Source organism: Cavia porcellus, unplaced genomic scaffold, assembly GCF_034190915.1.
Source record: "Cavia porcellus strain 051 isolate PalLab524CR breed Dunkin Hartley unplaced genomic scaffold, mCavPor4.1 scaffold_38, whole genome shotgun sequence".
Taxonomy (NCBI): Eukaryota; Metazoa; Chordata; class Mammalia; order Rodentia; family Caviidae; genus Cavia; species Cavia porcellus.
The window spans coordinates 10,920,582-10,935,170 of NW_026947521.1; the positions used below are offsets into that span (position 1 = coordinate 10,920,582).

The window sequence follows — 14,589 nt, forward strand, 5'->3', positions numbered from 1 at the left end:
TATGCCAAACCAACCGGTGGACCAACTTGGTAATCACATATCCTGAATCCCAACATCATATTTTACAGATCTAGTCACCTATGAAAAAAACCCATCTATAGCTCCATGAGAGTTTGGGGGACAGGTAGGCAGGAGACATAGCAGCAAGCATCTGTGTAATGTAGCTCGATGGATCAAATTGCTGTGACTTTAAGAAATCAGTCAGTGGAAGGAGCCACCTCACATCTCCACTTCCATGCACACAATGTGTCCCTGTGGTCCTATTTCCCAGACAGGAGAACACGGGCCACAGGAGAATCTGCTCTGCCTGGTCAAGAGGTACATGGTTTTCATTACACATCAACAAACTGTCACCCAGTCTTATGCGTTACTCTTAGACTGGACAAGTTTAAATGGCTGATAAACACTAATCAATGGGGAAAAATCATGAAACTGCAAGCTAGGACCACTAGTTCCTCTGTAAGAGAAATATCCATTTCTACTTTGTTACTGGCATCTTTTTCCTTGCTTACAGTCAAAGAGAAATACAGTATCTCTGGGGAAAATGCTTGTGTAGCGCCCTAGTATCCATTCTTGGTGACCATATAAATTTCAAAATATCATGGAAAAGCTTTCATTGCAACAGATATTCAAAGCCTTAGATTCAGCAATTCAATTTCCTGGAATTTTAAAAGTTATTGTATCATATTAGCTGAGACTCATGACACACAGTAATATATCTATGTCCAGATCAGCATTATTCCCAAAGAAGTGTGGGGATAACTCTCAAATCCTTCAATGGATAATGGATAAACAAATGTGGTATGTGTAAAATAGGGATTTTAGGCTACAAAAATCTTTTGTAATAAAATATCACTGCCAAAGTCATGAATTGCATGAAACCATTTATCTTCCATAAAGTTAAGAGGACGTCACTATTGCTAGTAAGGAGGTATCAATATGATTACAACAAGTGTTTTTATCAGTGAAACTTTTCATACTGCCTAAAATATTCCTATGTACTAGCAGATAAATAAGAACTCCTTTCAAGTACGATAGAAATTAAAAACAAATGGACTCACCAAACTGTCATTTGACAAGTGTTTCCGAGCATGTTTAAGTTTTCCTGCTCGTTTCTTCATTTTCTTTTTCTGGCTCAAAATCTCCATTTCGAGGCTTTTCACATTTTCTTTTAGGCGTAAATACTCCAATTCAATCCTAAAATATTGATTTCAAAATAATTATTTGCACAGATCTGTTAAAAAAGTCACATAACCTTTGAAAGAGTACTCACAATTTTAAAAGTTAGAAAAAGTAGATGATTTGGTAGGTAAGATTTTTCTCATTGTGCTTGTTGACACTTTTTCTTTGGCATTATTGGGAGTGAACACAGGGCTCCACGTGGAAAGCACATGCTCTCTCCTCACTGTACTATTTCTGCTCCCCTAAATTACTCCTTTCAGGTACATTTATCAAAGCTAGAATTTTCCCCTGGCCTAATGAAGATTTAGTACTTATATAACTGCAATATTTCTCATGCTGCTGATTTCCTTGATAGATGCTCAAGTCATTTGGTTAAGCCATACCTGTCTAAGGGTTCTTCCATTTTTTCTTCATGTTGCACAGAGCTTGTACCTTGATCTTGTGCTTCTGTCAACTGAAAATTAGCAAAAGTGTTTATTAATAACCTGCCCATCCCTGGTGTTTGTTTCATAACTGTAGTGGACACAGCTATAATGCTCCACCTCCGTATGGTTTATAGTTACCTCTGTGCTGTGTCTACACCATTAGCTGAACTGCTGACGCAGGGATCCAATGGCCCACACCTTACAAAATAACACCCTCTCCCCACTACTTAAGTTACCGACCCCAGCTCTAGGTCTGAAACATATTATGTTCCTGATTTTAGACTGTTAGCAGGTCCTCAAACTGACAAAACTAGAAGGTTAGCACAGTGCTATGGACCTGCATTTCTGGATGCTTGGAAAGCTGATGCTTGAGACCAGCCTGGGCAATAGGGGGAGACTACTATTGTGCAGGAAACAATAAAGGTGAAAATTTTGGTAAAATGGAGAGAAAGAGGAAGTCCCTTTACTTGTGCTGTCCTTTTAGTTGTATTTTTACATTCCACGCATCACATCCTACTTTATGGATTCCAAGTATATTTATCAACTATATGAATAATGCTTATATGACTAAGAGCAATGCCAATGATAATAATACAGAAATGACACTGCAGTAACATCTAGATGTCTCCAGGAACTGTTGGACAAACAGTATCTAGACAGACACCAGCATGCCTGGGCCAGAGTTCCAACTCCATCAGTCAATGGCAGTGGGAGCTCTATAAAATCTTTCCTATTAGGTATTATTGTGTTTTCTGTTTTGATAAAGTTTGGTATTGTAGGAAAGCTGAGGCAAAAGTTTCCTGAGGTCAAGTGCAGTCTTGATAATTTAGTCAGAAGAGCTCTCAAAATTTAAATCAGAAGCTGGGCTTCATGTCACACAGCTGTGATTCTGTCACTCAGGAGGCTGAGTCAACAGGGTTACTGTAACCATGAGACCACCTTGGAGAGGCACAGTAAATTCAAGGCCAGGCTGGGGTACACAAAATGTCTCGGCACAGGGGTCATTTACACTTTCCCTTCTTCCTTTTAGTTTACTTCTCCCAGGACAAAACTTCATTAGCCATTGTTTAGTATGGATTCCTTCTGCACTGAGTCCTACACTTTGCATAGTGAGTCACATGGGTTTCAATCTGAATTTTGTGATCCTCTAACATGGGGCTGGTGGCCTCACTGTTAGAATGCCACCCAGTATAAGTCACCTTGTATTTCTTTTATAATGTTGCTTTCCTATGGGTTCACATCGCTTTTTTAAATATTTTCCAGTTATTGCATGTATATTTAAGTGTATAAGATAGAAAGTGAAATCACAGAGTTTTATTGGATCATGGAACAGAACTGTTTGCAGTATCATTGTTGGAATGTCCACTCTACAAGCTTTAATTTTGTGACTTGAACAATTATTTCTAAGATGGCAATATGTAATCCATTAACTAGTGATTTCTGAATGTTCATTTTTTTCTTCTGTAAATCTGTATAACTTGTACCCTTTCATGGTTTTTTTTTTCTTCTTTTCTCCTTAAATAAAAAAAAATATTTTCCAGTTATATATGGTACTACTACCAATTTTTCAACCTCTCAATACCTTTGTATATGACACTTAAAGTAAGATGATAGCCCCTGGCATTTTAATTCACAAATGACACCTTATCAACATGTCAGCATGTTATGTGTATGAAAAGTATAGTACAACAACAGGACTAATTTATTTGAATTCTAGAAAAAATTATTTCTCCACATTTTATCAGAGAAAACACTAGGCAGAATTCTGTAGCTCCCTTATAACAAGTCTTTTCTTGTTGTTGAGACAAAATAACCAGACTCACAAGTTAAGAGAGGAAAGGTTCATAAATCACAGTTTATAGAGGTTTCAGTTCATAGTAGGGTGGCTCCAGAACAGGGAGGCATTGCAGAGGGGCATTACGGACCAGAAGACAAGCAGGAGCCGCAGCAGCAGCAGCAGCAGCAGAAGCAGCAGCAGCAGCATCATCAAGCTTCTTTCTGGCCCTACATCTTATCCAGGTACTCACCTTTAGGGCAGGTAGCACTCACACCCTTAATCTTAACATCACATCCTTGATCCCAGAACTATGCCAAACCAACCGGTGGACCAACATGGTAATCACATACCCTGAATCCCAACATCATATTCTAGAGATCTAGCTACCTATGAAAAAACCTCATCTATACTCCATGAGGGTTTGGGGGACAGGTAGGCAGGAGACATAGCAGCAAGCATCTGTGTAATGGAGCTCGATGGATTAAATTGCTGTGACTTTAAGAAATCAGTCAGTGGAAGGAGCCACCTCACATCTCCACTTCCATGCACACAATGTGTCCCTGTGGTCCTAATTCCCAGACAGGAGAACACGGGCCACAGGAGAATCTGCTCTGCCTGGTCAAGAGGTACATGGTTTTCATTACACATCAACAAACTGTCACCCAGTCTTATGCATTACTCTTAGACTGGACAAGTTTAAATGGCTGATAAACACTAATCAATGGGGAAAAATCATGAAACTGCAAGCTAGGACCACTAGTTCCTCAGTAAGAGAAATATCCATTTCTACTTTGTTACTGGCATCTTTTTCCTTGCTTACAGTCAAAGAGAAATATAGTGTCTCTGGGGAAAATGCTTGTGTAGCGCCCTAGTATCCATTCTTGGTGACCATATAAATTTCAAAATATCATGGAAAAGCTTTCATTGCAACAGATATTCAAAGTCTTAGATTCAGCAATTCAATTTCCTGGAATTTTAAAAGTTATTGTATCATATTAGCTGAGACTCATGACACACAGTAATATATCAATGTCCAGATCAGCATTATTGCCAAAGAAGTGTGGGAATAACTCTCAAATCCTTCAATGGATAATGGATAAACAAATGTGGTATGTGTAAAATAGGGATTTTAGGCTACAAAAATCTTTTGTATTAAAATATCACTGCCAAAGTCATGAATTGCATGAAACCATTTATCTTCCTTAAAGTTAAGAGCACGTCACTACTGCTAGTAAGGAGGTATCAATACGATTGCAACAAGTGTTTTTATCAGTAAGATTTTCATAGTGCCTAAAATATTCCTACATACTAGTAGAGGAGGAACTGCTTTCTAGAACAATAGAAATTAAAAAGAAATGCACTTACCAATCTCTTGCTCAACAAGTGTTTCCGAGCTCGTTCAAGTTTACCCCCTTGCTTTTGAATTTTCTTTTTCAGGCTCAAATTCTCCAATTTGAGTGTTTGCACAGATCTGTTTAAAAAGTCACATAATCTTTGAAAGAGTACTCATAATTTTAAAAGTTAGAAAAAGTAGATGACTTGGCAAGTAAGATTTTTCTCATTGTGCTTGTTGACACTTTTTCTTTTGCATTATTAGGGGTGAACACAGGGCTCCACATGGAAAGCACATGCTCTCTCCTCACTGTACTATATCTGCTCCCCTAAATTACTCCTTTCAGGTACATTTATCAAAGCTAGACTTTTCCCTTGGCCTAATGAAGATTTACTACTTATATAACTGCAATATGTCTCATATTGTGCTGCTGATTTCCTTGATAGATGCTCAAGTTATCTGTATATCATTAAGCCATACCTGTCTAAGGGTTCTTCCATTTTTTCATCATGTTGCACAGATCTTCTACCTTGATCTTGGGCTTCTGTCAACTGAAAATTAACAAAAAGTTGATTAACAACCTGCCCATCCCTGGTGTTTGTTTCATAACTGTAGTGAACACAGCTATAATGCTCCACTTCCATATGGTTTATAGTTACCTCTGTGCTGTGTCTACACCGTTAGCTGAACTGCTGACGCAGGGATCCAATGGCCCACACCTTACAAAATAACACCCTCTCCCCACTACTTAAGTTACTGACCCCAGCTCTAGGTCTGAAATATATTATGTTCCTGATTTTAGACTGTTAGCAGGTCCTCAAACTGACAAAACTAGAAGGTTAGCACAGTGCTATGGACCTGCATTTCTGGATGCTTGGAAAGCTGATGCTTGAGACCAGCCTGGGCAATAGGGGGAGACTACTATTGTGCAGGAAACAATAAAGGTGAATATTTTGATAAAATGGAGAGAAAGAGGAAGTCCCTTTACTTGTGCTGTCCTTTTAGTTGTATTTTTACATTCCACGCATTACATCCTACTTTATGGATTCCAAGTACTATTTATCAACTATGATATGAATAATGCTTATATGACTAAGAGCAATGCCAATGATAATAATACAGAAATGACACTGCAGTAACATCTAGATGTCTCCAGGAACTGTTGGACAAACAGTATCTAGACAGACACCAGCATGCCTGGGCCAGAGTTCCAACTCCACCAGTCAATGGCAGTGGGAGCTCTATAAAATCTTTCCTATTAGGTATTATTGTGTTTTCTGTTTTGATAAAGTTTGATATTGTAGGAAAGCTGAGGCAAAAGTTTCCTGAGGTCAAGTGCAGTCTTGATAATTTATTCAGAAGAGCTGTCAAAATTTAAATCAGAAGCTGGGCTTCGTGTCACACAGCTGTGATTCTGTCACTCAGGAGGCTGAGTCAACAGGGTTACTATAACCATGAGACCACCTTGGAGAGGCACAGTAAATTCAAGGCCAGCCTGGGTTACGCAGCGAAACCCTGTCTCCAATAACCAGAAAGAAATTAATTAATCCAGGTATAGTTGCACATGTCTATTGTCCTAGCAATAGGGTTGGCTCATGCATGAGGCTGGCTCATTTGAGCCCAGGGCAACTTAGAGAGGCCCTGTTCAGAAAGAAACAAAAATTGCCCATGGATAAAGCTCTGTGGAGGACCCTGGGTTCAGTCACCAGTGCCAGAACTGTCTGGAAGGTGAAGAGGAGATAATGGAGTTTTCAGAATGGCCCAGGGCTCTGTACTGGGCTGTAATGAGAAAGGCACAGGTGGATGGGAGGAAGGAAAAAGGGAGATACTTTCCTGCTCCAAGGGACCTCCTCAGCTGACCTCAGGGGAGAGAAAGCAAAATGTTATGTTTTTGGCAGGTGGTGGACAATGGGACAGGCTTTTTGTGCAAGCTGAACTGGTCACTCATGATGAAGGTGGCAATAAATGCAGAGTATGCAGCCCAAAAGACATCCCTGCAGTCCAGTGAGACTCATCAGTTAGCTCAAGTAGTCAGTGGCACTTCATTTGTAACAACTCACAGCTTATTCTCACATAGCAGTGCCCAGTGGGCAATGATCACGCAAACAGTGCTTCCTGGGTTAAGCGGTATGTACATAACATGCCCATGAGTGGAGGCTAACCCACTGAGCTGATACTATTGGGCCCTGCTGCTAAATAAAGGTCCTCAAATCAATTCATTTGTAGCAACTGCTAGGCCTCTTCAGAAAGCAGTCTGATGTTCAAATGAACGGTGTGGTATGGTACTTCACAAGAGCTTTTAGGTTGGTCAAATGCCTGGTCTGTGAATCCTGCGCATAGCTATGTGATGAAGGCAAAACTCCACTTTTTCATGGTAAGGAAAATATGATCAATTGACATGAAATTCTCCATTAGATTGCGTACTTTCAATTTTGTATTTCTTAAAGTATTGTCAATGCTATTATGTCAATGTTTCAAAGAAATTATCGGTTATAGTATAATTAAGTCCTTAATAGTTTTTTGAGCCACAGTCTTGCTATTTCATGCCACCTGGCCTAGCACTCATAGCACTCACCCTGTCTCAGCCTCCCAGGACTGCGATTACAGGTGAGTGCCAACATGCAAGGCTGTGAATATTAAATTGCATAAATGAAATCTAAAATTTGTTAAAGAGTGAAAGCATTTATTAAATATAGGCACAAATGGTATAAAATAAAATTTCATTAAACACTTCACTAGCTTCAAAATTAGCTAAATCATAAGAATACTCAAATTGACACTTGTGTTCATGATTAAACTCCTTTCATTTCTTTATTCAGTAAACAAACTGAGCTATTAGATGTCAACATTTATAATAAATACAGTTAGCTGTATATGTGAGGTTTTCTGAGGGTGATTTAACATTTTGTTTTCAACCCACATAATAGGGACGTGTGATGTATAAGAATGTTTTGTTCAACACTGGACTGCATGCTCAACTATGGTCCTTGAAACGATATTGCCCAGTGATGTGGGAGATGTAAGTGTGTGTGGCCACCTGCTTACATTTGGATAATAATGAAAATAACAAACCACACATGCTTTGGATCATGTTCTCAATGTAAGCAATGCATGAGTAAATATGCAATCAAAGAAATACTACAATGCCGATACAACAGCAATATAAAATTTTCATCAAAGATTAATTTACCTGATTCACTTTTCAAGCCTTCACTTCCATTTCAAGTGTTGCATAAGAAATTTCAAGCTGTTGTTTTGCTTTAACTTCTTGAGAACATTTTTCCTTGAGACTTTTTTTCTTGTCTTCTTCTTTTAAGACAAGTCTGAAGTGAAACCTGCTTATTTAAAATGTATTTTTTAAGTAGATCAAGAAGCCAACCCCTGGGGCTGGAGATTTAGCTCAGCCGCTTAAGCGCCTGCCTTGCAAGTAGGCAGTTGTGAGTTCGATCCCTGGTACTGATAAAAATGAAAAAGACAAAAAAAAAAAAAAAAAAGAAGCCAACCCCTTCCTCTGAGTCAGTGACAGTCACAGGCCAAGGGAAGTAGAAATATGAAGCCAATGGCTTCCTGTGAGCCAGCAGTTGGGCTGGGAGATAAGAGCTGAGGCCCTCCCAACCCCTGCAAGCAACCAGCTGATCACAGACATACAGGCTGGGATAATAGCTACTGAGGCAGGAAGAAAAACAACTTAAGCCTGTAGTGTTTAGCATTTCACTTTGCAGGCCTAGCCCAGTGCTCTGAGCATTTACTTGGTGGAAAATAATATGCAGTATAGCAGCTATGGGAGAGTTCCTTCTACAGGTGAAAGCCACTGTTAATTCCCTATTATCTTGTTTTAAAGTTCTGTATCACTTTCAGGGTTTTGTTTGGCTTGTTTTAGTTTTATTCTGTTTTACTTTGTTTCATTTTATTCTGTTTATTGACAGCTATTTCAAAGATAACAAGACATACTATTGAAGCTGATGGTGATTTCTTATTATCTTGTTTTTGAAGTCTTCCATTGCTTTCATTATTTTGTTTTATTGGTTTCTGTTCTGTTTTGTTTCATTTTATAATGTCTGATGGTATGGCCGGCTATTTTGAAGACAACAAGAGGCGTTATGGTAGCCATTGTTGATTTCTTATGGTCTGGTTTTAAAGTTGTGTATCACTTTCACTGTTTTGTTTTGATTGGTTTTATTTATTGTTTTATTCATGTCAAAATAGAAGAAAATATAACATGCATTTTTTAGAAAATATAAAGTTCTTGCTATGATCTGGCTGTATATGTTGATTTAGTATCCTAATGAAATACTTTCAAATATTTTTCCTTCCTATCTGTCATATTTTATATCTTTCAATTTAATCTCTTCCAAAGGGCACACCTACTTGAAGAGTGTGTGTGTGTGTGTGTGTGTGAAACACAATTCTGAGTGGTAACATCTTATTTTATACATCACTAAGGTAGGTGAAGATATGCCAAGTAACTTGCACAGGTGCAAGTACAGACAGTAAGAATTTAAACCCAGGAATGTTCCACAGTACAGTGGATCCCCTAAATGCACAGTACTGGTCCTAGAGCACTTGCAATTGCAAAAGGCTGCAAATTTCAGATATGATCATAAAAATGCTTATCAATGCCTTTTTTATAGTTTAAACTCTATAAATATGCTATGACTTCTGGAATTACGTAATTTAATAAAATATTGTATTGATGAAACTTTAGTGTGGGGCATTTTGGCAGCATCATTGGGATCTTAGGGTTTTTAAGAACACAACTGACAACAATGGAGACAGACACATGCAGTGCATCAACCTGTTACAATGCAGAGATGGGTTACAAGGCAGCAAGCACTCCAAAGCCAGAAGAACTGAGTAACGTGTGAATGCACTACTCGCAAACCTCCTGCCAGAAACTCCTTGTGGAGGATCCCTGTGGTTGCCATGAAACTGTGGGGGGCTCTGTGAAAAAATGTTAGGATCCAACTAAAAATCAGTGAAAGAGTGAGGCTGAGAACTCTGAACTGTGACATCGTGGGAGTATGCCTTATGTTATGAAATAACTACCTTTAAGCATTTAGTGTTGTTAAGTGATGTTAAGACCACATTGACATTTCCCACAGCTTCAAACACTGATGGCACAGGCATGACTATCCTGCTGGGCAGCACTGAAAGGCATGCAAGTGTGGCTCCACTGTGATTGTGTTAATCCATATCAGCATCCATTGTCAGTTATAATCACATAATTTCTGAGTTTTACAAATATTCTTAAAAATTAAAATGAATAAACATATCTTTCTCTACTGATGGTTTCTAGTGGTGTATGAATACACTCTAAAATCTTAAGAAAATAACTCTTAAATGCTGCATTCTTGCTCAGAACACCTGCTTCCCTAACTTTGCCAGTGAAAGGTGTCTGAAGTGTTGTCCGATCATCCCCAGTAGTCAGCTTCCTGTGTGACCAGTGTTGAAACTGCTCTTTGTCAAATTCATTCGTGCTTCTCTTAGCCAATCTTTCTGCAGCAATGATGAGGCTGGGTATCCTCTTGCTTTCCCTGTAGACTACACTGTTCTGTTTTATTTCTAGAAAAGCAATTCCTGCTAACATTCCATTAAAGGAAAATAAAACATTTACAGAGGTTTTAACTTCCTCCATCTTTGACAGTGTCTTGTAATCTTTAAATACACATCACTTGTTGGAGACTAGCAAACAGGAAAAGGGCCTTTTTAGACACTAAGGAAGTCACAGATTCCGTGGAGTGCTGCTGTTGATGTTTATTCTTTACTTTCCTCAAAGGCACGTTGGGTCCACTGCTTTAAAAATAAAAAGTCATTTAAGCAACTCAATTCAAAAACAAGGTTACAACTCTAGAGTATGAAATTGTTCATTTTAAGCAGTAGATGAAAAATAATTTTTAAACAAAGCATTGGGTTGAAATTAGTCCAAGCCTATGAAAGGACTGACTGGAGTTGTGGCAACCCTGTGTTGATTCAGTCAACTGTCACTGGCTTCACCCACCAAACAACCAAGCCTCCAACCAAACAACCACTTAATGCTAATACTTTGCTTCCTGCAAGGCACACTAATATAGCTACAGATGGAAAATCACTTTCCTTCTGAAGTTTGGCCAGTTTTTAAATTCTACTCTTTGCAAAATCATATACAATGGTACCTGGGTTCACAAACTCAATTGTCTCCACAATCCTGATGGCAAAACAAACTGGACAAGAACTAAATCAAATCTAAACCAATTAAGATCAACACTGAACCTACCCACAGAACAAAAAAATTTTAGAGACAGCATCTTACCATGAGGTACAGGCTGGCCTAGAACTCATTTATGTAGCCAAGACAAGCCTCAAACTCACAGCAACCCTCGTGTCTCAGCATCCCAAGTCAAACTTGCTGGATTGCAGGTGTGTGCCACCTTGCTCAGCTCAACCACTAACTTTTATTTGGTTCTGACTCAACTCAGTTTGCAACCAGAATCACAGAAAAAAATCAAGATCAAGAACTGAGGTAGCACTCAGGCACCTGTGTTATAACAACACCATGCCCAACCAGCATAGCTCTCTCTTTCCAGAGGAAGCAACACAGTACATTCCAATTTTGTCTTTTAATTTCAGTTTAGAAAGTTTTAGTCCTTTGGACATCATATTTTTTGAAGCCTATTAAATTTACTATCTTTGTGTTTTATTTTTCTTAATAAACTACAAATGAAGCCTGCAATTCTTTTAATCCACTGTACTGTAAGTGAAACTACCCTAAAAGAATGAAGAATCACAATATTCAAAATTTCTTCCTAAATGAAAAAAATATTAATGTAGAGTAAAAACTAAAACTTTCAGAATGAATTTTCTTCCTGAACCCTTTTTTTTCTAGTACAGGAGGTTGAATCAAGAGTGTCCTAACACTGAGCGCTACCCCCAGTCCCTTTCTATTTTGAGGCAAGGACCTGCTCAGCTTCTTAAGCAGGATTTGCTTTTGCAATCCTTCTGCCTCAGCTTCCTAAGTCAAACCTTTGTAAGTGACAAATTAGCCTACTGTTTAAAATAATACACAAGGAGTAAACTCTACTCACACTGAGTAAATACTGACTAGCTACTCACTGTGTGCTACACCTTTTTGTATGCACTGGTGATATTGTAGTAAATACACACAAATTCTATGGACGACAGTAAAGTATACACTCCACAACAACAAATAAGACAGGAAAAACATAAAATATGTTTGAGGAAGGGAAATAAAGTAACTTTAATTTATAAATTGAATTTTGTAAGTTTTCTATATTCACTGCTGAAAAATACAGTGGAGTGCATTATCTGTAAAAATGAGACAATGATGTACACGTGGGAAACTTTAAAAGACTGGCTTAGTACATTAGCAGCAAACTAGGGTTTAGCATTAAGGTTTAGTGAATCATTGTCAGTGGAGCAATTCCAGTCTATCATCTAACTTTAAAATAAATTCTTTATTGGCAGTGCTGGAGACGAATCCCAAGGCCTCTTGTGAGTTAGGCAAGCGCTCTAATACAGAACTATCCCTCAGCTCTGTAGATCAATTTTGCTGAAATGTAGCCACAGACATTCATTTGTTGTCTACCTCAGATTCTAGATGACCACAAAAGAGATTTCATGCCATGAAGCCTAAAATATCTACTACTTGATCTTTGCAGAAAAAAGTTAATTCCTGATTTACTACTAAAAGACCCTTTGGTGACATTTTAAAGGATTTTTACCTAATATACTGAAAACTAATCAATCATGGATCCTCATGCAATCCTTTGGCAATATTCAGATGAACATGAAGGTCCAGATTATAGTACTTATATCCTGAGAAAAAGCAAAAGTCTAACAGCTACCAAATTTCTTGGTAATAAGATCTTCAGTGCAGCCTGCAACTTTCTTTGGCAACTTAGCACATATAACAAGTATTACAGCAAATTTGCTGAAGACGTATTATTAAACAATGCTTTAAAAATATTTTGTGAAATAATCACAATGAATATTATCTAAAGGCTCCATGCTATATTATTTTATGGATATAGCAATTCAATTATTTCCTTACTGCTAAGCATCTAGACTATCTCACACTTTATGAGAATGTTAATAGTTAATTCTTCAACATATGAATGTATATAGGTAACACATTTACATAATTATTATCAACCTGTTATACCAGTTTAATGCTCATATTATGTATATGAAGTATATACACTCACCAATTTTAGCCTAGAGGATATGTACATTAAATGTCTTTAATAGCTATGTACATGTGTGTGATCATGGATCTTGTATTCCTTTCCAAGGAGGATTCAGTTTCATAAGAGAAGGCATTAGATTAAAACAATGAAATCATTGAGATTTAATTAATGCTATTAAATTGTTCAAATGCACTTAATAATTTCACTTACTAACAGTACATAATGATGTCTGTTTCCTCAGACTGGCTAATTCATCCAAATGTTTAAAAAACATTTCTCAAGACAATTGGAAAAATGATATCTAAATTGTCTGTATTTTTCTGACAGTCATTCAAAGCTGAGTATCTCTAGTAAAAGCAAATAACTTCTTAATCACAAATACAGGCTCACGTTAGATTTTGTTGTACAGAACAGTAACTATTTATGGTCAAATATTTCCATAGTCTTACCTATCATGTTCTTCTTTCTTCTCAGTAGGCAACTGCTGGGTGTCAGTTTTTCCACTCTTTCTTTTTCCTTCAACCTTTAAAGAAAGTTTGATGTAAAGGAAAACTTACTTTTCACTCACTGACTTTATTAAATATTTTGTTCTTTGTATCACTTGACTCAGTTCAGCTGTCATAATTTCAGTCCAGAAAGACATGTATTTTTTTCTGCAGCACTGGTGATTGAAGCCAGGACCTTCACCCTGAATTATATCCTCCACCCTTTATATTAAATTTTCTGACAGGACATCACTGGGATCATGTCACCAAGGCTGGAATCAAACATGTGATCTTCCTGCCTCAGCCTTCCAGGGTATTGGGAGTACAGGAATGTGCCACCACACTGAGGCATAAACAATATTTTTGTGTCTACTTTATCATTACAGGTCAATGAAATTTTTGCACATTCTGCTCCATTTTTGTTTGAGTGAAAGAAACAGAACTTTCCAAATTTTGAAAAGCACTAGGTTTTATTTTCATTCACCTTGCTATCCAACATTTTCATCCCCTGTATTATTGGTAGAAATAAAAAGTCAAAGGCATAGTGGGTCTTTTGTTTAGAGAATGTGTTACTGTAGGGCTTTCTGGAACAAAAGAATCTTACAATTTCAGGATCAAGGTATTCTTTCCCTTGCTTTTCACAATTCTTTTTCCATTTGGATACTCTAACTGGGATTTCAAGACAGTTGTGGGTACTCACTGAAATATATACTTAAGCCAACACAACAAACACAGGGAATCAGAAGTAATTCAGATTAAATGATTCCTGCAAAGCTTCTCAGTGGCATTTCCTGCACCTCATGACACCAATAAAGAATACAATTGTATAATGCAGGAACGGACAGATTACCAGGTGAACTCAAAAAAATCAAGCCAATAAATTACAAGTGTGATTATTCAGAAATAAAATTTAAGAGCAGTAATAATAAATATGTGGAAATAGGTGGTCATCTTGGAATTACACAGTCCATGAGTGATTTGAGTAAAAAGGTAAATTTGCACACATGACAGTAGAAAAATGGACTCATTTGACTAGGAAGATTCACAGCAAATCTCAAACATAGATAAACTTTTAAATCTCTTCTCACTCATTGCTTCTGTTGCATTTCAACTTCTTTTATGGTATAAACATAGCAAATGCAATTTATCACTAAAGTAATAGACAAATAAAACTTCAGATGTTAGTTTTTGCAAGCAACTTGCT

The 14,589-nt window shown here is 37.5% G+C and overlaps 1 protein-coding gene across 1 annotated transcript in view; it reads right to left on the bottom strand.

Moving 5' to 3' along the window:
• The window catches only part of LOC134474785 (protein Hook homolog 3-like), a 36,085-nt gene that overhangs the window by 13,918 nt on the left and 7,578 nt on the right, over positions 1-14,589 (bottom strand). The window contains exons 2-6 of the mRNA XM_063243459.1: positions 13,350-13,423; positions 5,198-5,268; positions 4,750-4,855; positions 1,566-1,636; positions 1,062-1,197 (exon numbers count right to left, since the gene is read on the bottom strand). Coding sequence (XP_063099529.1) covers positions 1,062-1,197; positions 1,566-1,636; positions 4,750-4,855; positions 5,198-5,217 — 333 coding nt within the window. The 5' untranslated portion in view covers positions 5,218-5,268; positions 13,350-13,423. The remainder of the gene's footprint in view (positions 1-1,061; positions 1,198-1,565; positions 1,637-4,749; positions 4,856-5,197; positions 5,269-13,349; positions 13,424-14,589) is intronic.